Source organism: Lacerta agilis, chromosome 7 (genome assembly GCF_009819535.1).
Source record: "Lacerta agilis isolate rLacAgi1 chromosome 7, rLacAgi1.pri, whole genome shotgun sequence".
Lineage (NCBI taxonomy): Eukaryota > Metazoa > Chordata > Lepidosauria > Squamata > Lacertidae > Lacerta > Lacerta agilis.
In genome coordinates, this window is record NC_046318.1 from 38,036,302 (window position 1) to 38,059,991 (window position 23,690).

The 23,690-nt window shown below is 40.6% G+C and overlaps 2 protein-coding genes across 4 annotated transcripts; one reads left to right on the forward strand and one right to left on the reverse strand.

The window, feature by feature from the left end:
- On the reverse strand, positions 1 to 6,715 carry PSMG2 (proteasome assembly chaperone 2). Of its 2 annotated transcripts, none has more exons than XM_033154852.1 (7): positions 6,612 to 6,715; positions 5,771 to 5,942; positions 4,478 to 4,536; positions 3,644 to 3,762; positions 2,245 to 2,415; positions 913 to 1,063; positions 1 to 335 (listed from the first exon to the last, which is right to left on the reverse strand). In XM_033154852.1, exons 1-7 carry the CDS (start codon positions 6,669 to 6,671, stop codon positions 240 to 242), a joined length of 828 nt encoding a protein of 275 aa, XP_033010743.1. In that variant the 5' UTR covers positions 6,672 to 6,715; the 3' UTR covers positions 1 to 239. The 2 variants fall into 2 exon arrangements, with proteins under 2 accessions (XP_033010743.1, XP_033010745.1); XM_033154854.1 differs by lacking the exon at positions 6,612 to 6,715 and adding an exon at positions 6,270 to 6,301.
- CEP76 (centrosomal protein 76) lies at positions 6,694 to 23,621 on the forward strand. Of its 2 annotated transcripts, XM_033154850.1 has the most exons (13): positions 6,694 to 6,709; positions 7,214 to 7,289; positions 7,849 to 8,004; positions 8,519 to 8,600; positions 9,319 to 9,543; positions 10,412 to 10,597; positions 11,794 to 11,891; positions 13,482 to 13,610; positions 15,814 to 16,005; positions 17,367 to 17,533; positions 18,591 to 18,924; positions 21,028 to 21,245; positions 22,925 to 23,620. In XM_033154850.1, exons 2-13 carry the CDS (start codon positions 7,227 to 7,229, stop codon positions 23,061 to 23,063), a joined length of 1,989 nt encoding a protein of 662 aa, XP_033010741.1. In that variant the 5' UTR covers positions 6,694 to 6,709; positions 7,214 to 7,226; the 3' UTR covers positions 23,064 to 23,620. The 2 variants fall into 2 exon arrangements, with proteins under 2 accessions (XP_033010741.1, XP_033010742.1); XM_033154851.1 differs by lacking the exons at positions 6,694 to 6,709; positions 13,482 to 13,610 and having other exon boundaries at positions 7,056 to 7,289; positions 22,925 to 23,621.
- Positions 23,622 to 23,690: the final 69 nt, after the last annotated feature.

Genomic DNA, 23,690 nt, shown 5'->3' on the forward strand with positions numbered 1-23,690 from the left:
AATGTTTCAAAAGTTAAGCTAAACTAAAAGCTTACAGATATTGAATTTATTATGGGGAAAGTATTTTCATTCTGTATAGTTGTATGTTACAATTTTCTTTAGGTAGCCTCAGCATATTAAAATATCTCTGGCAGAAAGATCTGCTCATTCAGTTTCACACAAGGTTATGCACAGCTGTTATTCATATTAGAATCCAAAGTGTAAAACTTAAATAAGTGGTCCATAAACAAAAGGAGAATTTAAAACAACGCAGGTGGAAGTCCACTGCCATAGAGTAATTTCCAGGAACTTGGTATTTTCCATCTGGAAGATTTAGCTGGAGAACTGCAGCTTTCCTAATTTCAGAAAACAAAAGTCACAACACAGTTTTATTCTCAAGTAGCAAAAGCACATTGTCTCAAACACATGTATTTATATATACTCTAGCATTCAATTATATGGCTATTAAGTAAAAGTGTTCTAATGCAACCTGCGGCTCCCAGTCTATGTCAACAATTTCAAACCATTCTAAGGAAATGGTCTGAATGAAGGAACTTCCCTGAATTTTTCTTCCAGATCTGCAGCCATGATGTGTCCCCAAGCATACAAGTTGTTTCAAGGCATCCCCATAACAAATGCCAGGTGAGAACGAAGCATGCAAGCTACAATATGCCTCAGGGCAGGGGCTCGGAGGCAAAAAAATTTTTTGTCAATTCCTCCATCCTCCCATAGCCCTGTGAAAAGCTGATCTAAAGGTTACAGAAGGAGCCCTTCTGTTCACTGAACAGTAACTTTGGATCCAGCCCATCGCCTCTGAAGACAAAAGGGCAAAGGTTACAGTACAACAATATTTGTATGTTGCAACAGTATTCGTAATTTCACTTTAGAAGCACTTTTGCAAGTGCTAGAATTCCAAAACTAAAAAAAACGTACCATGTTTATTGTGGGCTGGCATACTTTTACTTGGTTTGCAGTTAGCTGGAGCCATTCATTAAGGTAGTCAGCAAGAGCCAGGGCATCGGGGATATTGTCTCCCTCTGAGCAAAACTTCAGCAAAACTATCATTGGAATACCCTTTGAACAACTGGAATAAAAGCAAAACCAATTAAATAACTGGACAGAAAATTTCTCTCCTGGCACTCTTGCTCATGTTTGGACTGTAAGCCTGGAATGGATTAATGTGGACCTCCAGATGTTGAACTACAACTTCTGCTGACTCTAGCCATTGGCAAGCCTGCTGGGAGTTGTAGTCTTGGAACATCTGGAGGGCCACATGTTCCCTCACCCTCCTATAAGCCATAGAATCACACACACACAAACACAAAGTAAACAAGTAAAACAATCCAGCTAATCCAGCATTTTTCTTTCTTAAAGCAAGCTGAGGTGACATAAAAACCAAGCTTGATCAAGCAAGAATTTCATGCCGTTTGCTACAGCACATTGTCCGAGAACCACCAAGATACTCCCTGAAATTTTAAGACCTTAAAAGGACCAAGAGGAATGGAGTGGAGAACAGTAGGACAGGTACATTAACAACACAGCTCTGCTTTGACCTTGAATAAGTGTGAACTAAGGGATTGGCTCTTGGCAGAATCCAGAAGGGATTAATTAGACACAACTAAATACAAACACCAACTTTTCCTCTTGGTATCCACTCTTGAGAACAGATAATTTTAGAGCCAGTTATGTGACCAAGCTCTCACCAGTTTCCTTCATAAATGCCTTTATTGAGCTTTATTTCCAAATGATTCCCACTACAGTCTTGGATGGCTGTTACTACAAGGTCCCATATGCAGATAGACTTTGTATTTGTGGTCAACCTCAGGTGGAAGATCCAAGAGATTGCTTTCTGAAACCTTTGTTCACACAAGCAAGCGGGCCCAGCCCAGCATAAATGGTTCAGTTTCTTCTATGTAAAAATATTAGCTTTGTAAAACAGAGTGGCCCTCTGTGCACTAGCTGCACAAAAAAGTAGGAAAAAGCAATTACCGGTCGATAAATTCACTCTAAATTGTGATGGTGACTTAATGGTGCTTGGTTTCTTAAATTATGCTTTGATTAGAATTTCATCATATTTTTTCTGCCAACATTTCCATTGATAACATGTTGTACTCCAACTTCAGAGTAATTTGAGTTGCTAATTTTAACTTTGGTGCTACTTGATAAGGTACTGTACTCATTTGTGTCCTCTTCCAGTGCAAAGTGCCTTTCACTGGCACTTTATAATTGTAATTTTCAATATTATTTTTTTACTGCCTCACCAACCTTTCAGTGAACAATAGTTTTGTGATACCACCTCCTGGAATGTGGAACACTTTCTCATCTGTTACGCCAGGGAAAGCGGCTGTTTGCTCCAATTCTCTCCTGTTCAGTCTCTGCATTTGATCTCCAACTGCTTTCTCAACAGCAGATGAAAGCAAATATCGCAATGAGGTGCTGTCAATAAACCATGAGATATACACATAAGCTGCCACAAATTACAGTTGGGAACTTTGAAAAAGTAGGTTTATTTGATTTGTAATGCATACTGAATTGCACCTTTGTCATGAAAGACAATTTTGCACATGCCAACTTGCTAGCAATATGCACACGAGAAAGGAAAAATTACTCTGTCCTGCTAGAACAATGGGACTTTGTGGATGACAAAAATGTTCTAGGTAACTTTAGATCAAAGACGGAAAATAAGAAAAAGGAAGTTTAGGACATCGATAACTGGAGTATGATGAGGCTGGAGTTGGTTTAACCAGTATAACCTTTCCTATTCTCAAGTACCTAATGATTCCTAGTATAAGAGGACATAATAATAATAATAATTTATTATTTATATCCCGCCCATCTGGCCGGGTCTCCCCAGCCACATATTAAAATATAACACTAAAACACACCTTTGATCCAACACCAGCCCAAATAGAGATATTCTCACATTGCCTATGTTTCTCTGCTGTAGCATTTTACCTTTTATGGTTTTATGAGTTATTTAATTATTTTCTAAGATGCTTTTTATGTCAAGCAGATTAGAAAATTTCTAAATAAATAGAAATTGGGCAGTATCCAACACATTTGTTCCATTAGCACAAGGATTTTCACAACAGAATTCCCCCCACATCCAAATGCATATCCTGCAACTTCCTCAGATCAGCTCTGGAGAGCCAGGGGTGCAGGAAAAGGAGGTGCAGCCCTGTTAAGCAGCCAAAAGTCCTTGCGTTAATAAAATAAGTGCACTGAATACCAACTGTCATCTATGAAAAACACTCAGGCCTGAGACTGACCTATCTTAAGGGGTTCATGCAGCTACTGCTAGAAAGACTGAACATGTATTTATGACACACTGCACTTATGGCTTCTTTCGGGGTACTGAAAGATGCTCTGGGAAGCTAAGGTGATTGTAGATCTAAGCACAAAATTAAATTAAATCATCAGGTTGTATTCAAAGCTTTCTGGGCACCAAAATTAGAGACCTGCTCACGTAAGCATTCATGCAGCCCCCACACCCAAAGCTGCTCCAAACGGACCCGCAACCCTTCAGAGCAGATTTTGAGGGTGGATGGGGCAGTGCTGCGGGAAGCAGGGGAAGGTAAATTTCAGCTACATGAATAGAATTCCACTCATACAACGATGGATTCCGCCCTAAAAAAAACATTTCTAACAGTTGGCACAGACATACCCATGAAGCTGTTGGTCATTACGCTGGTAAGCATGGCTGCTGGACAGAAGAACAATTTTGGCAAAACTGCAACTTTTCACCCAGGATAGTAGCGTCTGACAAAAGGACCTATATTTATTCTTTACATCAAGGGTGAGGGGGAGAAGAGGTTAGAAGGTTGTTTAAAATTATCACGTTAAGTCTTTAGCACTTCAAACATTTTTGAACTGTTAATTATGCAATGGTATGTTTTCTTAGCTGTTTGTTTCTTGTGACCTTTAAAAAGTAAGACTATATTGACTGTCAAAGTTGTATTTTAGAGCCGTAACAACATATAACAGCTCAAAGGATTTATCGGAAAGCCATATACTGAAACGATGACAATTTACCACCTATTTTGCCATTTCCAGTGAACAATTGTCCTATTGAATTCAGCAATTGATGACTGATTATTTGTTAACTTACATCTTAAATGTCTTTCAGATTCTTGCTGATTGATTGATTTATTTTTATTTCATCCTCTGTTGTTTAAATATATTTGGCACCTTTCTAGAAATGGATTTGAATTAGAAGGTGCCTTCCACAAGCAGGAAAAATTCTTTCTATTTCTACATCCTGCAATTGGATGCCCAATTCCCTCATAAAGTCTGGAGTGGCTTGGGATTCTGTCAGTGAACTCCAGTGGACAGGAGCCAGGACAACTGCATTACTTTACCCAAGTTTCACTCCACATCTAACCCACAGTTAATTATACATCTCATAGGACAATTTTAATTACTCACCGTCAGGACATGAAGATTTTTCATTATTTGTTTTCACTTTTGAAGTGTAACAACTTGCAATGGACACACATACCTTTATGAATAGTGATCTTATCTGTAGAACAGCCAACTGTTTGGAAGGCGCTGCATACACTACAGGAAGAAGTAGCACAAACAATTTATCAAGACCCACATTAAATTACATTTAGTTCCCCTCTCCTCCTGCCCTGTGCTGGTTTGAGGGTTCTCTCAACCTTCTGGAACAGATCTGGAGGAGGAGAGGGGTAAATGTCCCCCCCCTTTTTTTTGGCTGGCTTCTGCAAATGCAACAATTTAGTTAAGTAAGGCCCAATGAAATGAACCTGTTTCAGAACTTACAAGCAATACCCATTAGAACAGAAGGCAATATTACTTGATACGCTTCCACATAGCTATCAAGATTTCTGAACCCGTCCCAATTTCATTTATGATATCGAACCTTTAGAATCATTCATATCAGGGATCTTGTAGCAATTCTTTAGAAGATTCTTTTTGGGGGGGCGGGGACACACATATGTCCCAGCAAACAAGTAACTGTCTTGATTAAGTATGTTTGCAAGAGACTGAAAACACATAAACATAAGAACAATTAACAGTTATTTATACATAACCCATTTGTCAGCTGGGCTGACTATCAATTTAGATGCTAGAGTGATAACTACAACGAGCTCCCCACATTGGAGAACTTCAATGATCACACTCTAAAAGCAAAGTAAGATGTTTGAAACTGTCTTCACATGGAATAGTTTGAGCAGTCTCATGATGCAGCCACATAAGTACATCCCTAGTTGTGTGTGCTGCTTCCTGGTGGCAATTTGAAAGTGTATTGTGAAAAAAAACTTCAGTGCTCACCTCATATGACTTGCTGCTAGAAGGCAGCAACTACAAGCTATGAAGTCTTCTGATAGGGCACATTTGATGGTCCTACATGTCCCTGAGGTTCATCTGGCCTTACCCAGGGACCAAGCCTTTAGTGTGGCAGACCTTGCCCTGTGGAATTCCTTGCCAACAAAGGTTGGGCAGGAGCCATCTCTGCTCATTTTAGGTGCTTTCTAAAAATTGTATTATTCAAACAGGCCTTTCAAACCTGAGATTATTTACCAATCAGCTCTTACTGAGGTATTACAATTTACTGTTTTTAGTTTGAATACCACCTTGAGATATTTTTTTATGAAGGTATGTATAAGTAAATAAATAAAGCAATCAAACTCCAAGTCAGAAGCTCTCTCCCTCTCTCCCTGTGGTTGCTCTGCACAGATTTTCAAATGCCTGTACTGACCCTAAGGACTGAAGGAAGTGTGGTCTCTTTCTAGGGTGTCTTGACAAGATTTGTGTTTACAGCACATACCTTCAGCATTTGTACAAAGTTCTGTTGCATTCTCTTCTGTCGTTGCATATGGATTATTTCCAACCATCGGCACAAGACAATCAGTATAAAAGTAACCAACTTTGGACATGCCAACTGTGGAAATGACTAAATCTACAGCTAGCTGGCCAACATTTCCCACTGATACAGCTGGCTGAAATGGAAAAAAAAATGCAGATGAAATGAAATGATGTACACATATGAGCTACATAATCCATAACAGCTTACTGTTCCTAGTTGTTCTTTTAGAGCGATCAGCTTTAACTTTAAGATCACCACACTGACAATTAGTTGATCAGATGCGCAAAGCATCATCCTAGGATTTGGGAGAAGGGCGTTGTGAAAAGTGAGGTCAGAGGGACATGTAATGTAGCAAAAGGACAGACACAGAGAATCTCTGTACAGTGCTTAGAAAATTTATTAGTTTAATAATAACAGGAATTTAGTTTTGTACAGTCGGTTTTGCAGTTGTAGGGATTACCATTCTCAGGCTAACATGCTTCACGTGAGAGGTTTTTTATTTTATTTTTTGCTCCTCCTTCAGGAGATCCACTCTGTTCCTTCTATGCCCTCCTCGTCCCTTTTATATTTAGTGCAACCTCCATCAAAGGGCCAGTGGCCCAGCGATTTTTGTCTGGCGGGTGCACCAATCTCCCCACTCCGCACCTCTTTTTAATGCCCGCTCTCCCTCCAGCCCACTGAGGTTGTGAAGAAGGAGAAGGAGAAACTCTCCCACTAACTCCCCGCTTCGCGACTGACTGACAGTCCGGCTGCCTGGGCAACAACAGCGCGCGCGCAACCCCAGAGAAGGGACCTCCGTTACCATAAGGAGCATGAAGCCTTTGAAGTCCGGGCACGCGGAGCCATCGCAGGGAACGAACATCTTGTCAACGTGTGAGACGGGAAGACAGAAGCAAACGTGTAAGCGGAGGTGGGGAGGGGTGTGATTTATTTTCTCCTGGAGGGGGCCTTTATCTCTCAGCGGCACGGCGTGCTGTTTAACCTAGTGCCTGTCACAATCTCCCCTTCCCACGCCGCGGCCTTATCCAAAGCCAGCTACTGCGTCGGGATAGCAACCTCGAGAAAAGCCGAGCTGTGTTTGCAATGGTGGGGGTTAGAAGGGAGCCGGGAGTAAAGGCGCCGTTTAGCCAGCAGGCGATTGCTGCAGGCAGCCTCTAAGGCTGACTGTTTCGAAAGGCGGTTGAGCTAGAAGGCCCCGGTTCCCGGCTGCAGGTGAGGCTTCCGTTTCTGGTTGGCTGAAGTCTCAGCCAATGGAGGCTCTGCAAAAGCTGGTCTGGACACAGGCGGGTGAGTGCGCGGGAGGCTTCCCGTCTCCCTGTTGTCAAAGCCGCTCGTTGCTTTTCGGGAGATCCCCTTAAAGTTAACGCCCGGGTCGTTTTTGTTTCCCTCCCCAATTGATTGTAGCAGCTGCCCAGCCATGGCTCTGCCTCCGGAGAAAGCCTCGGAGCTGAAACAGATTATTCACCAGCAGTTAACTAAGGTAAGGGCTCTCCGCGTTGAAAGCACTACTGGGAAAGAAGGAGGAACCTATCTTAAAATATCCTCTAAAGCGGTTTTCCCATATGTTATCTGAGGCTTGTAGCAGAGTAACAGAGGAAGCCTATATCTATATCTATATCTATCTGTCTATATCCCACTGATTTTAATAGGGCTTCCTTCCAGGTAAGTGTTTATATTGCAACCTAAAGATCGAGATTGGGGCTGCAACCTTAAAAAGTAGTGATAACTCATTGTTTTTTTATATGATGAAAGGACCTTCATTTATTCAGTAAGCATATGAAAGAACTGGCTTAATTTCTTAAAAGTCCACTAATGATGCAATGAATGACAAACAGGTTTCCTAGGTTGCTTTCTGATGACTGGAACAAAACCAGAACATATCCAAAATGTGCACATATAACTGGGAGAACATTCATCTGAGTGCTATGAGAGCATTAAAAACTGCTGTTTTTTGGAATCACCTTTTTTAATTATATAAAGGTTGTATTGAATTTCATTCAGAACCTGTATCACATGTTAACAGAAACGTTTCTGTTTAGATGGATGTTCACAGCAGGATTCGAGAAGTGCTTGCTGAGACCATACGTGAAGAACTGCCACCTCAACATCAGCAGCTATCCCAAGAAGATCTAATGAAAGCCCTCACACGACGAGGAATCATTGATGATGTTATGAAAGAACTAAATTTTGTAACAGTGAGTATAATTTGAAGAAAAACTCTCCTGGTGTGATACAAGAAGTGCATGGCATAGTTAAAGACAGCTGTCTTTATACAAAATCGCTTTTGATTGGTTTCAGTGTGATGCAGAATTAAAAAGGAGGTTGTGTGATTGTAGTCCTTTATGAGTAAGTTTAATATATTTTTCATTGCATGGCTTGGAAGTACTGGATGCATTGAGAGCCTATAAACTACAGAAACCCTATGAATCACTTCATTGTTTTTAATGAGCTCCTGCATTGTTCCAGCTAAAAAAATGTGATATTTACAAACCTGTATTTTGATGCAAGTGAACATTACCCGGAGCTCCTAACTGTATGTAGCTCCCTGTGGTGTCCCCCCTAATATCTTTGGGTTTGTGTCATGTGAAGTGTCCCTTGGATGAATATTTTGGTAGAGCATAATGTATTTCTGGGGTTCTTAATTATGTTGGAAGGACTGTAAGAGACTGACTTGAAGGTGTCCTTAATGATATATTTATGTACTCCTAGGATATAAATGACAAAGAAATTACTTCAACTCCAAAACCCTCTACTCATTTTGTTGACCGACAGGCAGCAGTGCTGAAGAAAAGTAGGTTCTACCTTGAGTATTTGATGTACTCATTTTGTATTATAAATGTATATTTTAAAGCTAGTATTGTAAGGCTTTTGGGGTGGAATCAAACGTTGTTCAAGTGGACTTCTACGCATGCAGTGGAGCTTCAGCTTCCTCTTCTGCCCCAAGCAGCTCCCGCCACCCCCCATATCTGCTTCAGAGGGTTCCCCATAACTTTCATAGCAGATTTTTGGAATGGGTGGGCTGAAAGGAGAGGAAAGTGAAGTCACATTGTGCAAGCAGAATCCTGCTCAGTTCATGGGGAGACATATTAGTTATAAAGCCTGGGTTGTATTCAACTTAATTATGATCAGGTTGGTATGACATTGAAAATCATATACATGTTACCAAGTATCTGCTAAGACTAGCTTAATGTAGCAAATTAGATAATGTAGATGTATGAGAACAATATGATCATATGTCAGGAAGGAATTTTGGAGAATAATTCTCAGATAAGTGACCAGGCAGGTTTATTTTGGACTATCCCTAGAAAAGCTTCTTGGTAGGGGAATTACAAGATATACTTGGGACACTCTGGATGAATGAATTGTGGTTGTTGGCCATGATTGTTGTTGTAACTCTACGTCTTGGCTAACTAGTTTTTTAAATCTACTTTGTAGTTTTTTCTATTTATGTTAAATACATTTTTATGAAATGCTTGCAACTCTTTTATATTTATTGTTACACTTTGCAGCAAATATTGACCCAACACGAAGGTATCTTTATCTTCAGGTTTTGGGTGGAAAAGCTTTTCTGGAACATCTGCAGGAACCAGAACCTTTACCTGGTCAAATTTGTTCTACTTTGACACTTTGCTTGCATTTCCGAAACCAACGTTTCCGCTCTAAACCTGTCCCATGTGCCTGTGAACCAGATTTCAGTGATGGTTTTCTACTTGAAGTATATAAGGACAGCTTGGGTAAGGAAGCCTGCAGTCTAAAACTGAATAATGTATTGGGTTGCGCTTCAGAAATAGTCCAAGAGTAGTTGTTCCATAAGCAGTAATATAGCCTGCATTCTTTTTTTAACATGCAGAATTTCATTAAGAGGACCCACAATTCCAAACGTTTGCCTTTATGTTCCTTTTCCCACTTGTTTTGAAACAAAGGATCAAAGAAACAGAGTTCACTTTTAAGGATCCTGATCTTCCCTTTGCAGCTACATCTTTGCCTGTCTTGTACCTGTCATATATTATGTTAGATAGGCAATGGGCATACTTTTGGAGGAACTGCCTTGTGGACCAAATTAGGACTTCTGTCAGGCTAGATGTTCACCACTGCTGTTATTCCTTGGCTTCTTCTAGTTCTCTTTCATATCTTGATAATTTATATATATTTGAAAATGTTTTAAAATTCTATTAGCTCTTGTACTCAATTATCTGCTCTAATGAGAAAGTTGGCAAGCTTGAGTGAGTTGATATTGCTGTTTCACTTCAAGTGCCTTGGTAATAGCTTTCTAAGTAATGAGCAGCAATCAAAACTCATTATGCTATTCTATAGTGGGGAACCTCTGGCCCTCCAGATGATCATCTACTCAAACTCTCAGCAGCCCCAGCCAGCATGACCAATGACCTGGGATTTATATGAGTTGGAGTACAGCATCATCTGGAAGACACAAGTTCCCCACCCTCATTCTACATACAGTATTTTTACACATGTCAATTGCATTCTGCCGTCATATGCAATGCCCCAGAATGCAATCCCCGCAAATGAGGGGTTGCCTATATGGGTGGGAAATGCTTTTAACAGAAATTTGTTCTTAACTTCCTTTTGCTGTGCTGCTGACAGGTGAAGCAAGTAAAATGGCAGATGCAACCACTATGCTATCAATTTGTGATCCAGTGCATATTGTCTTGATCAAAACAGACACATCTGGTGAGACCACATTAGTAGCATCCTATTTCTTAGAGTGGCGGTCTGTCCTTTGTGCTGAGAAGAGGATTACAAATGTTGCTGTTGAACTTCTGGGTGTAGGTAAGTTTTAGAACTACTTCAACAGTGGAAAACAATATTGTCTGAGAGTGACAGACTACTCAAAATGAGACAGGAGCAGTAAGGGTTTAATTTAGTTGACAAAAGTAGATTACCATAAGTACTTGTGTTGTGTAGTATGATTTAGTGGCATATCACCTAATGAGCTAAAATCTCATAAACACTTTTTTTTGCTGTTTGAATACCTGCTCTATTAAAATACATATTTGTTTTTGTTAACAAAGAGAGAAAATGTGATACTTACCCAGTCTGGTAAAGGAACCTTAGCCATTTGGTATAACATTTCACTCAACAAAGAGCAAAAGCCTTCTGCTAGGTTAAGTGGCAGTGGGATGTAGGTGATATAATTTATAGTGATGAATAGAATTGGATATATAAACATATTTAAAATGTGATGTTAATAACAATGGAAAACCCCATTGCAAAATGTAGTACAGATGGTATCTGACACCACCTGTTAAAAAAGAATTTATACCCTCCAGCAAGATACATGTTAGAGATGTCAGAACCTGATATGCACTTTTTGGAATTGCTGGCAAAGAAGGCCCTTTTGATAGAAATTCTTTTATGTAATTACATATATAATTTGGTGTGATGTGGCTTTGAATCCCAAGTATATGCTCCTTGGTTACATAAAAATGAGTTACTTAGAATTTTATTAATATTATTAATAGCAACAAAACAAGTACCAGGTAATACCAGGAAATGCAAAAACCTCAACTGTACCAAATATAATGAAATGCCACACAAAGAAATCAGGAATATAGTTGTTGTTTTAATGAAGTTACTTTATAAGCTGTAAAAAAGGTCAAGCTGATAAATTTAACCAAAATGTATTTAGGAATTGAAATCTGACATTTCAAGGTAAAATTCAACCATATATTCTGTTCAATTTAATTTGAAGTTGTTTAAAGTGTTGATAAATTAGGCTGCATGTCTAGCCATGCATACTCAGAAGTAAGTCCCATTGAATTCAAAGGGGCTTACTCCCAGGTAAGGGTGTTTAGAATTGCAGTCCTATTGATTCCCCCCATTACTACTTTAGAACAAATATATAGCACTTTAATTGTCAGTATTGTTTGATGACTTTTTAATGTACACTGTAGAGTTGTTGTTCATTTAAAAAAAAATTAAAAAATTATTTGTTTTCTTATCAAGCCATGTATTTTGGTCCAAAGGTACAGAATCAAAAGTTTCTGTTGGAGTACTTAATATCAGACTTGAAATGTATCCAAAGCTAAATAAGACACTTTCTCAGGAAATAGTTACTACTCAGGTAAGTCTGAACTTATATAAGCACCCTTTTAAGCAATATTATTTTAATGCAAATCAGATTGATTTAATGTTATTCTAAACAAAGGAACTTTTGAATATGTGTTTCATCACAGTCAGTCACAAATGTTCTGCAGATGTCCCTCTCCTGATTTAACCAAGACTGATGTCATGTTACAAACTAAAATCTTTATTACTTCTGCAGTACAATAAAGAGTAAAACACAATTTAAAATCACATTAAAGCAAACAGCATAACCTATTACAACATTCAATAACTTTTGCTATCATAATAAAACTATAACACTCATTACTAAAAAAAATAAATACAACCCTCCAGTATTCTGCTCATTTACAGATTAAACATTTAAACAAGAGAGTTGACAGTCTCCAGCCATCTGACAACTTTCATATGCCTTCATTGTTCTAATCTAAATCATGCTGTCAGATTTAGCCCATTCCTTTAACTGTCAGATTTAGCCCATGTCATATTACAATTAATATTAAAAACGGAATAAGAAGGCAATCCTGTGGTTATGGACCAGTTTGGCTTGGGCTTGGAGAATTAGCAAAGCAAGCTTACATATTCTTAAAAGAGATTTTTTGCTCATATTTCCTCCCATCTTTTTGTTCTGACCATCAAGACTGACCACAAGAGGGCACTGTCCATCAGCTGATTTATATATATCCACTAGTTAAACCAGCACCATGAATTTATTACTGTAGTTTGCCCAAACAACCACTTTTCTGTCTTTTTCTGCATATGCATGTAGATCAGACTGGGCAGTAAATTTCTCCCTTCTCCTTAGTAGCATGGTTTACTGATGTTCCCTAGAATTATTTCTTCAGCTTTACTTTATCTGCTTTTGATCTTTGTAGCACACAAGTCCTGCAGGTAAAGAAGTCCTCACGTGATTACTAGAGAATTTGGTTGTGCTGCTGGTCCCACTCCCAAGGTTGTGTAGCTTGCTTCTCTGCAGCATCCACGTCTTAGGCTTTTCCTCTGCAAATGTAAACTTATGTGCATAGATATGTGTGCTCTGCAAAAAAAATCCACACCTAATATATGGATACTGGTGTGGGAAGCAGGGAATCCCCACTCTCCAGTACCTGGTAATTCTTTGAGGATCCCTTCATCTGTATGAAGGAGTCCATAGTATTGTGGATTAAACTGATTAATCCTTGTGTATTTGGTGGAAACTACATTTGAGTAATGTGGAACTTGATAAATCATCTCTTGACGTGTATCAACAATGTACTTAGAAAACAAATCATAGTTCCTTGTCCTAAGTGCTTGAAATCATAATAATATCCAGGGTGAATTATATGATTCTATGACTCCTGCATATTATTGCTTCAAAGAAAGTTTTGGAATACTCTGCTAGGAGAAAAAAATGTCCAAACATATTTCTATTTACTTTATTGACATTGTATTCAAAGCCAATGACAGCACTGGAATAGGCACAACCAGTCTATATATATTCTTCTGAAAAGCAACAATCAGAATCCAAGGCACTTTTGTACATGTTCTGGGAAATAGGGCTAAAAATGTATGTGCATACATATATCACATAGTGTTTGTATCTGAATTGCAGTTTTCTCTAGAACGCCAGAAAACAGCAGAAAAAGAACGCCTGTTTCTTGTTTATGCTAAGCAGTGGTGGAGAGAATATCTGCAGATTAGGACTTCACACAACACAAGACTGGTGAAAATTTTTGCACAGGTCTGTCAACTTATTTTTTCCCCTGATTCTTGCTACAGGTCCAAATTTACTGGTTTTTCCAGTACAACACTGTATTGTATTCATTGCTGAGAACTGGAATATTTAACAGTTAACTTGTCATAGTGTAAACTATTCTACCCCACAAGTCTTGGCTGCCTTATGTTTTACTGATTCAAAACACTTGTTTTCCTGCAGTAGAGGAGGAGATACTTGGACTGGTTGTCCCTTCCACTCATTCCACTAGACAGACCTATTCAATTACCGTATTTTTCGGTCCATAAGGCGCTCCGGACCACAAGACGCACTTGTTTTTTAAAGGGGAAAAACCAGGGAAAAAATATTTTCCTGGTTTTCCTCCTCTAAAAAACACGGAGGGGAGTGCTGGAGGGGAAGCCCCTTCTCCCTTCACAGCGGCTCATCCCCGCTTCCTTAAAGGGACATGGGGACGAGGGGAGAAGGTTTCTCCCCTCCTCCCCATGTCCCTTTAAGGCAACAGGGGATAAGCCTGCTTTTGGCATCGGGGCGCAGGGTGGTGGAGAAAGCAGCAGCATCCCCGCTGTTTCCTCCACCATCCCATGCCTTGCACCGATCCCAAAAGCCTGCTTTTGGGATTGGCGGGCAGCGCGTGGGGTGGTGGAGGAAATCCTCTACCAACCTCCCTGCCGCCCACCGATCCCAAAAGCAGGCATCGCAGCTGCCTCCCCCCACCTCCCGCCGAATACGGCGGGGGATGGGGGGAGGCAGCAGAGATGTTGGTGGTTCGTGCTAGCAGCTCCGTTCACGGAGCTGCTGGCACGATCCACCAACATCCCCTTTGCTCCCCACCGCCTCCCCACATCCCCCGTCGCGTTCGGCGGGACGTGGGGAGAGGCGGCGGAGGTGTTGGTGGATCGTGCTAGCAGCTCCGTGAACGGAGCTGCTGGCACGATCCACCAACATCCCCTTCGCTTCCTGCCGCCTCCCCCCATCCCCCGTCGCGTTCGGCGGGAGGTCGGGGGAAGCAGCGGAGGTGTTGGTGGATCGTGCTAGCAGCTCCGTGAACGGAACTGCTGGCACGATCCACCAACATCCCCTTCGCTTCCCGCCGCCTCCCCCCATCCCCCGTCGCGTTCGGCGGGAGGTCGGGGGAAGCAGCGGAGGTGTTGGTGGATCGTGCTAGCAGCTCCGTTCACGGAGCTGCTGGCACGATCCACCAACATCCCCTTTGCTCCCCGCCGCCTCCCCACATCCCCCGTCGCGTTCGGCGGGACGTGGGGGGAGGCGGCGGAGGTGTTGGTGGATCGTGCTAGCAGCTCCGTGAACGGAACTGCTGGCACGATCCACCAATATCCCCTTCGCTTCCCGCCGCCTCCCCCCATCCCCCGTCGCGTTCGGCGGGACGTGGGAGGAGGCAGCGGAGGTGTTGGTGGATCGTGCTAGCAGCTCCGTGAACGGAGCTGCTGGCACGATCCACCAACATCCCCTTTGCTCCCCGCCGCCTCCCCACATCCCCCGTCGCGTTCTGTGGGACGTGGGAGGAGGCGGCGGAGGTGTTGGTGGATCGTGCTAGCAGCTCCGCTCGCCGAAAGAAGCTGCTTTCAGTGAACGGAGGTGCTGGCATGATCCAGCAACATCGCTGCTGCCTCCCCCCACCTTCCGCTGAACGCGACGGGGGATGGGGGGAGGCAGTGGGAGCGAAGCCTTCGCTCCATAAGACGCACAGCGATTTTCCCTTCCATTTTAGGAGGGAAAAAGTGCGTCTTATGGAGCGTAAAATACGGTAAATAAGTTTATCTCTGAGTGGCAAGGCATCCCCCTCTCAGTTCCTTCCTGCTTAGCTCTCAGTGCAGGTTGTTGATGGAGCTGCTCATGCAACTTGGCATGAGCAGGATTTTGAAAGTAAGATGACAATCTTTGCCTTCTCATCACCCTTGGACTCTAATAAGAATGAAACATTTGTAGCTCTTTTATAGAAGTAACCTTGGAATGGAGTAAAGCAGGACATTGTGTAACTATAACCGTAAAACCTGATATCTTCCAAACCACCATAAAAAAATCTAAGTGTTCTTGCTTTCGTTGGAGGCACAAATGGGAAAGGAAGTTCTAGAGCAGTTGTGGTAGAGAATCCCATTAATTATGTGGAAGATACAGGTACGGTAATTTTTTCCATATTTTCTTTCTGTTAAACTTCATTTGATAGCCTTTTGTATATTTTTATATGCAGGATGAAAATGGGATAAACAGGCCAGTCTGTTCATATGTCAAGCCTCTTCGAGCAGGCCGACTTCTAGACACACCCAGGCAAGCGGCAAGATTTGTCAGTGTGCTTGGTTATGAAAGAGCCCCTATCATTGGTGGAGGAAATAGTAAACAAGAACAGTGGTGTACTCTTCTGGCTTTTCTATGTAGAAATAAGGTACCTGACAATCCTTAAATTTTATTTTGTAGTATCAATTCATGGTGTAAATCTGTTTTAAGTCGTGGCTTCTTCCAACTCTATAGTTCTATGATTCTTTGAATCTATCCAGAAATCTTGCACTTTGGTATTCATGCAAACTTTTGTCCCATCTTAGCTTCAGCACCCATATAGCATGCTGCATTCCCTAATGTTCTACAGCAGCAGGCCTGAAGCAGGGAGAGTGAAATGGCCAGTAAACACACCCACATGCACATGCATTGCAATACTGTTCAGTACTTCTGTTGCAGTAAATTTTCCATATTTTATTTCATAAACTTGACTGTATGAACTTATTTATTTTAAAACATTTATAAACAACTTAATATTTAAAAATCCACATGGTAGATGTGTTATAGCAGCATTTGGAAGATTAAGAAATGTTTAATTGCTTATTGAATTTCTTCTGTAAATATGCAGAAAGTGTTGCACATATAATGCCTGGACTACAGTGGATGCTACACCACTCTAGTATGACCAGCTAGAAAGTACACAGTTTCATTGACAACAGTTGTGGGTGTCCCAATACACATCCTTCCATGCCATGTAAGGGAGAAATGGCTGCGGGCATGATCAGAGAAGGAAGCATACCACCAGTAGCAGCCAGCATGATGGGGGTGGAGTGGCACTCCTGGGTGGGGGCAGGGCAGGGCAAGGTAGTGGTGAGGTTATGGCTCCTGTTGATGTGTCCTAGTAACCCTAATCTTGCCATTGCTCTTCCCCATCCTGGTAAGCTGCAGTGACACCCATGTTAGGAAGGCAACTCGGCGTCTCTGTCCCATCATGCTGGCTGCTACAGTATTGCTAAACTATAGAAGCTAATTATACTTTGCAGAATGTTGCTCAAGTAGAATTTGGCGCATGGCTTTCTCTAGTAGTGCTAGTAAGACCAGGAATAAGTCCTAGTGTATCCAGTTTCTGTATAAGGCTGTGAAATACTTGATTCTAAGTTAATGATTGTCTGTACCCTTAATCTTGTATATACTAACTGTGGGTTGTATTGAATTAAATTTTACTCAGTGCAGATACATTGAAATTAAGTAATGTTCATTAATTTAATCAGGCCTCATCTGAGTAGGACTTGCATTGGAGTCAACCCTTTCTTTCAATAACATCTATGTTAACATGATGGTAATATTTTTGTCACTAACCTAAACAAAGCAATTCACTCTTCCTCTCTTGCTTTTATTTTTAATTTGCAAATTTAGAATCCTTGCCATTATCTGCTAAATTTTCATTAGATGTCAATTTAAGACACCTTGCTTTTTTTGGTATGAACTCTTGTTATACATTTTAATATATTTCTCCCCCACCCCCTTCAGGGAGACTGTGAGGATCACGCTAACCTTTTGTGCAGTCTTCTACTGGGATTTGGACTAGAAGCTTTTGTCTGTGTAGGAACAAAGGCCAAAGGAGCTCCTCACACTTGGGTAATGACTTATGGGATTGATGGAATAATCACTTTCTGGGAGAGTTTAACAGGACATAGGTAAGTAAATCGATTATGCTATAAAATTTAAAGCAAATTCAAGGAATCCTCAGGCATAATACCAATCCACAGTTTAGTGTTGCATCTGAACATTCTGCATGTGTCATTTGCTACTGATTTTTTATTTACCAACTCCCAGTTATGGCTAATGTGCTTTAATGTGATTTTGCTTCTTTTCGGGGGCTTCTTTATTTGCTTGTTTTATTGCAGGAACACGTCTGGCATCCTGAATGCATGGCTCCATTAAAATGGCAAATACTGGGCATGCTGAACAATATTCTGTGCTCAATCTGTAGCTACTCAGGGATATATGAATAACACTACAAGACTAAAAGAACATGGCACCACTTGGAGTCAGCTGGGCTGTGACTTTGGAAAAACTAATTGAAGCGCTTCTCTCAGTCAGCTCTCCTAGCAATTACATGATGATGGCACTAATCATGGGCAGCAAGTCACAGTGGCCAGACTGACAACACTTAACCTATTCCTTGTCTAGGATATGACTAGGGAGTATTTTAGGCAGAGGGAAGGCTTGACAGATAGCCCAGTAGGGAGAAATGCCACAATAAGAAGTGGACAATACATACAAAACGTGTGTATTTTCTTTCAACTCTTGTCTGCAATCAATATTTTTAATACAATGCCCAATCATTACATTTAAGGGTAGTTGTACAGTGGAAAATACCTGGTTTGGAATAGAAAGGTATAGTGACATAAGGACAGAGAGGAACAGCTACAAGAGTGAGGGCAAAGTGTATGGCTTCTACTCTGATGAAGTGTTGCATTGAGAAATGAGGCACATGGATTCAAATTTTGGTTTTGGACATGCACTATTAGGCCTGGGTGAATGGGGTTCATGCTTTAAAGGGGGGTGCACATTCCTGAGACTCGCTCCCAACTTCTTAAACATAGCTGATCAATAAAAACAGACAGTATTTTCTGTGTACCAGCCAAATGTCTATGTAGACTGAGAAGTGCTTTGGGAACTTCCTAGTTCTGGCTTTAAATTACTTTACTTTGTAGGTTAACTTATTAAATCATACTTATTAATTTTCAGATATATCCACAATCCTATAAAACCTGATGATCCTCCAGTTGTTGAACAACCCAAGCCACTGTATCCTTACCGAACAATAGGATGTGTTTTCAATCATCACAAGTTTTTGGCAAACTGCCAACCTACTGATGCTGTAGAAGTCTGTGCCTTTGATTTGCATGATGAATCCAAATGGAAACCAATGAGTGGCGAAGCAATCAAATCTGTATGTTCTCCAGGAGCCACGACTGCACTCCCCCATTTTCCTCCTCTCTGTGCTTCATCAGTAGATGCTGCAGTGACAAGCAATGAACTGGAGTTGCAACTAAGAATGTTAGTGATAGAACACAGGAAGGTACATGCCATTATTTGTGTGCAAATTGGTGTTTGGTTGCTTCTGCATTTCAGTAGGTTAAAGTTATTTTCAAAATGTATTTGAGTCAACACAGTTCTTTTCTTACATTTGATAGTCACGGTATGGACAGTTGGCTTTATCCCAACTTATGTAGAAAGCAAGTACATAGGCACTATCCACACCTTGCCGAAATCCTGGATTTATGTAGATGCATCTGTGCATAAACTGAAAGCAATCTGCTTTTACTCAGTCTGGTTTACCAGTAAAACAATTTACTTTATGTAAAATATACTTAAGACTTAGCAAATATGTTTGAAGCTTGTCTCATTTTTTTGTATTTTGAAATTCTGTATCTGGACTCTTAGACTTTGTAACTTTGTGCACAATTTCTGAATAGGGTGATGCCAGGAGGGGTGGTTTTAAAAAAAGTATATTTTTTGTGTGTCTATAGTAAGTCAAAATGCACTGCTGGTTGAGGAACACTGTTTTAAAACACTACATGTTTATCTATTTCTGTTATTCCCCCATAGATAGATAGATAAATTACATAGATATTACACACACACACACACTATAGCTCGTAGTTGTACACTTTTTTTCTTGTAGTAGATACAAGCCTAAGCCTGATTCAGCATGCTGGAAAAGCATGTGGTAAAGTCTTTCCTGGACTAGGACTTGGCACTGAAGGTCAAAAACTGTGTGGTTCCCATAAACAATACCTCCATATGAAAAGCTGGTAGGCAGAATTGGAAGGAATAACTTTTTCAAGTCTCAGAAGCTTATTTGCGTAAGATGAGGGGTAACAATTTTAAGCTATAGGCTCTACTTTCTTTTCTTTTCTTTTCCTATTCCTTTGTCACTGGGTTGCTCCTGTTGTAGTAAATCTTAGTTGAAATGAGAAAATGTAAGATGGTATGAAGCACACCTTTCCCCCACTAATTTCTCCCCCCCAATAACTTTAATAAATATAAAGTTGTTGCGAGAGGACTGAGAGGAACCTATTGGAGTAATCAGTAAGTATTTTTAACCTTCTGCAAATTACAATTTTATATGTGACCCTACCCTTTTCCCTTCATTTAAATACACACATAATTACTAGGAAAGTTATTTTGTTGCTTACAAAATAGGTGTTTAAAGTCCTCCTATGTAGTAATTACAGGGATGCGGGTGGCTCTGTGATGTAAACCACTGAGCCTTAGGCTTGCCGATTAGAAGGTCAGCAGTTCAAATCCCCTCGACAGGGTGAGCTCCCATTGCTCAGTCCCAGCTCCTGCCCACCTAGCAGTTTGAAAGAACGTCAAAGTGCAAGTAGATAAATAGGTACCACTCCGGCGGGAAGGTAAACGGTGTTTCCGTGTGCTGCTCTGATTTTGGTGTTCTGTTGCACCAGAAGCGGCACATGACCCGGAAAAACTGTCTGCGGACAAACGTTGGCTCCCTCAGCCAGTAAAGTGAGATGAGCGCCGCAACCACAGAGTCGTTCATGACTGCCCTTAACTGTCAGGTGTCCTTTACCTTTACCTATGTACAGGGTGAGTCCTTTAAAAGAGGCCCCGTGGATACAGAGTACACATGTTCCACGGGCCTCTTTTAAAAGACTCCCCCTGTAGTAATTACATTCTGACCAAAAATTGAATTTTGAAATAATTGTGGTCAAATCTTATTATTGCTAACCAAATATACTCTTGGACCTTTTAACCTGAGATGGGCAACTTGTGGCCCACAGGCCTCGTTAGGCCTGCTATTATATTCCAGGTATGGGACAGGTAAAAGCCTGGCTCAGCCAAAAGTGTATTTGTAGGCATCACAAATTAGCTGACTGGCAGTGCCTGCAAAGCCCCGTTGAAAGTGCTGCACACTATAGCATTTTGAAAGGGACTTCTGAAGACCTGTGGACAAAAAAATATCAGCTGACATCACAATAACACCCCCCCCCCCTAAAATTTGGTCTGAAAGTGGTGGGAGAGCAAACATTCTGGACAACTGGGCTAAAAAAAAAGGTTTTCCCACTCCTGTTTTACTGTATTAAGTAGGTGAACTACCGTAAGCATTGTTATGCACCTGCTGGTCCTAATTCCCTTCTTTATTTGATTCAACATACAGGACCTTGGTCTTTCAACAGTTTGGGACGACCAACTTTCTTACCTCTTGTCACCAGCCTTGGCAGCCTATGAACTTGAACGTACCACAGGTGTTTCTTCAGGTAATGAAGAATTTCAAGATGCCATCAGGAGAGCAGTACCGGATGGACACACATTCAAAGGATTTCCCATTCATTTTGTACACAGAAATGCAAGGAGAGCATTTGCTGCATGCCTTCGGTAAACTTCCTTCTGCTCTTTTTATGTTGTAGTGTTGCATACAATCAGTGCTTTTTTTGTTAAAAAATAAGGTTCCAATACTGGTATCTTGATAAAAATGTTGTGGGTGCAAACGGCTGCCATGGGTAGCAAAGATAGAGGTGACAGTACTGGTGAGGACCATCACAACAAGAGTGTTGCATAACATAATCAAAAGGGCCACTATTTGAATGACAATCATAACCATTTGATCGATCTTTTTACCTACTATTGTTTTTAATTGTACATTGTGAATCCTTGTTGCAATGGCTGTTGGCTATGCAAATAAAGTTTTCAGTTAATAATAAAATAATCAGAATATAATATCAGCTACAAGCATTTATAGCTAATTATATAAGGCTGAACATATAAGATTCAATATTAGTTACAATAAAACAGAAAAAAGTTAAAATTACTGACCTACAAAAGAAAAATAATGACATAGCATAAGAGAATAATAGATATATTCATGTAAGTTGAGAAAACAGAAACAAATAAATTTAAAGGAGAAATAATTTAATAATAAATAAATTTTAAACAAATTTAAATAACAAATAAATTTTAAAGGAGAAATAATTTAATAATATCTTGCATGAAAAATTGAGGCAAAATTTTTAATAATTCTCATGTGGACCTTGAAGTATACAACTGGTTATTTTATGCATGTAGCTAGGTAAAGATAAAGGGACCCCTGAATGATAAGTCATCGCGGACAACTCTGGGGTTGCAGGGCTCATCTCACTTTACTGGCTGAGGGAGCCAGCGTATGTCCACATACAGCTTCCTGGTCATGTGGCCAGCATGACTAAGCTGCTTCTGGTGAACCAGAGCAGCGCACGGAAACGCCGTTTACCTTCCCGCCGGAGCGGTACCTATTTAACTACTTGCACTTTGATGTGCTTTCGAACTGCTAGGTTGGCAGGAGCAGGGACCGAATAATGGGAGTTCACCCTGTTGCAGGGATTCAAACTTCCAACCTTCTGATAGGCAAGCCCTAGGCTCTGTGGTTTAGACCACAGCGCCACCTGTGTCCTATACCAGTGTTTTTCAACCTTTTTTGGGCAAAGGCACACTTGTTTCATGAAAAAAATTACAAGGCACACCACCATTAGAAAATGTTAAAAAAATTAACTCTGTGCCTATATTGACTATATATAAAGTAATTCTCTTTAATTTTTTCAATTTTTCCCATGGCACACCAGGCAACATCTCGCGGCACACTAGTGTGCCGCGGAACAGTGGTTGAAAAACACTGTCCTATACATGTAGCTAGAGATTAACAAATATTGGTTTTGTAGTCCTGCTCACTCATATTTTAGTTTTATATTCTTTTCTGGTCAGTGGACACCTGTTAAGTTTTCTGGATGAAGATGGGCCATCTGTTAGTCAACTTTTATGACAAAATGTATCAGTCAGCATGATATCATTCAGGCCATAGAAATAACTCATGAAGTAAGCTATGCTTGGTATGGCTAAATTCATAGCAAACGCTTTGTACAATTGAATGGTTAATTGCTATGTCAAACTTCTGGTATGCAGATTAAGACAATGGCTGCAGTTAACCATTTCTGTAATAATGATTACCAGCCTTACAATTTTAAAAAATGTCTAAAATCCAACAGTTGAGTGACTGGTTTTTGTGTTTCCATTTCCTGAAATAGGTCTCCTTTTTGTGACGAAATACTGTGCTGTAGAGGAGACCACGTGCGACTTGCCGTTCGTGTCAGGGTTTTCACATATCCTGAATCTGCATGTGCCGTATGGATCATGTTTGCTTGCAAATACCGTTGTGTACTCTAAGAACCACTTGCACTTTGAACCGAAATCCTCCACAGTTATGTCAAAGTCCCATTGAGGTCAAATACTTCTCACTATTAATGATGTCAGGCTTGCATTCTGATCCTGAACACATTTACTTGGAAGTAAATCCCATTGGTTTGTACTCAGCACTGCTTTTCCAATTGCTCAGACTTTCACTTGTGCAACTGAACTTCCCCATCCTCTTCCACCCTGCACCCACTGTGCACTCTTAAAGTCTGCTCCAGTGGGTTGGAGGACCCTCCAGAACAGATTTTGAGGGTGTGTATGGATAGAGTTGAAGAAGAAAAAGTCCCACTATGCAGATGGAACTCTACTCATTCAGTGTTGGATACAACCCACTGATTTCAGTGCAACATTTATCTAAGTGTGTTTAGGATTACAGCCTTGAAGAGACAAGATTGAATATTATTGTATTTAATGGTCTGCCTTTAGTAAAGGCTTCTGCCACAATATAATGTTATGAGTTTTGGCTGTGTGATTGTGTTCAGAGTATCATGACAGAAAATCTTTGTATAAAGTGTAATTAAAGTATTATAAATGAAATGTACATTTTCATGTAATAAAAGTTATATTTCTTAACAAAAGGGAAGACTGCACTAATTTTCA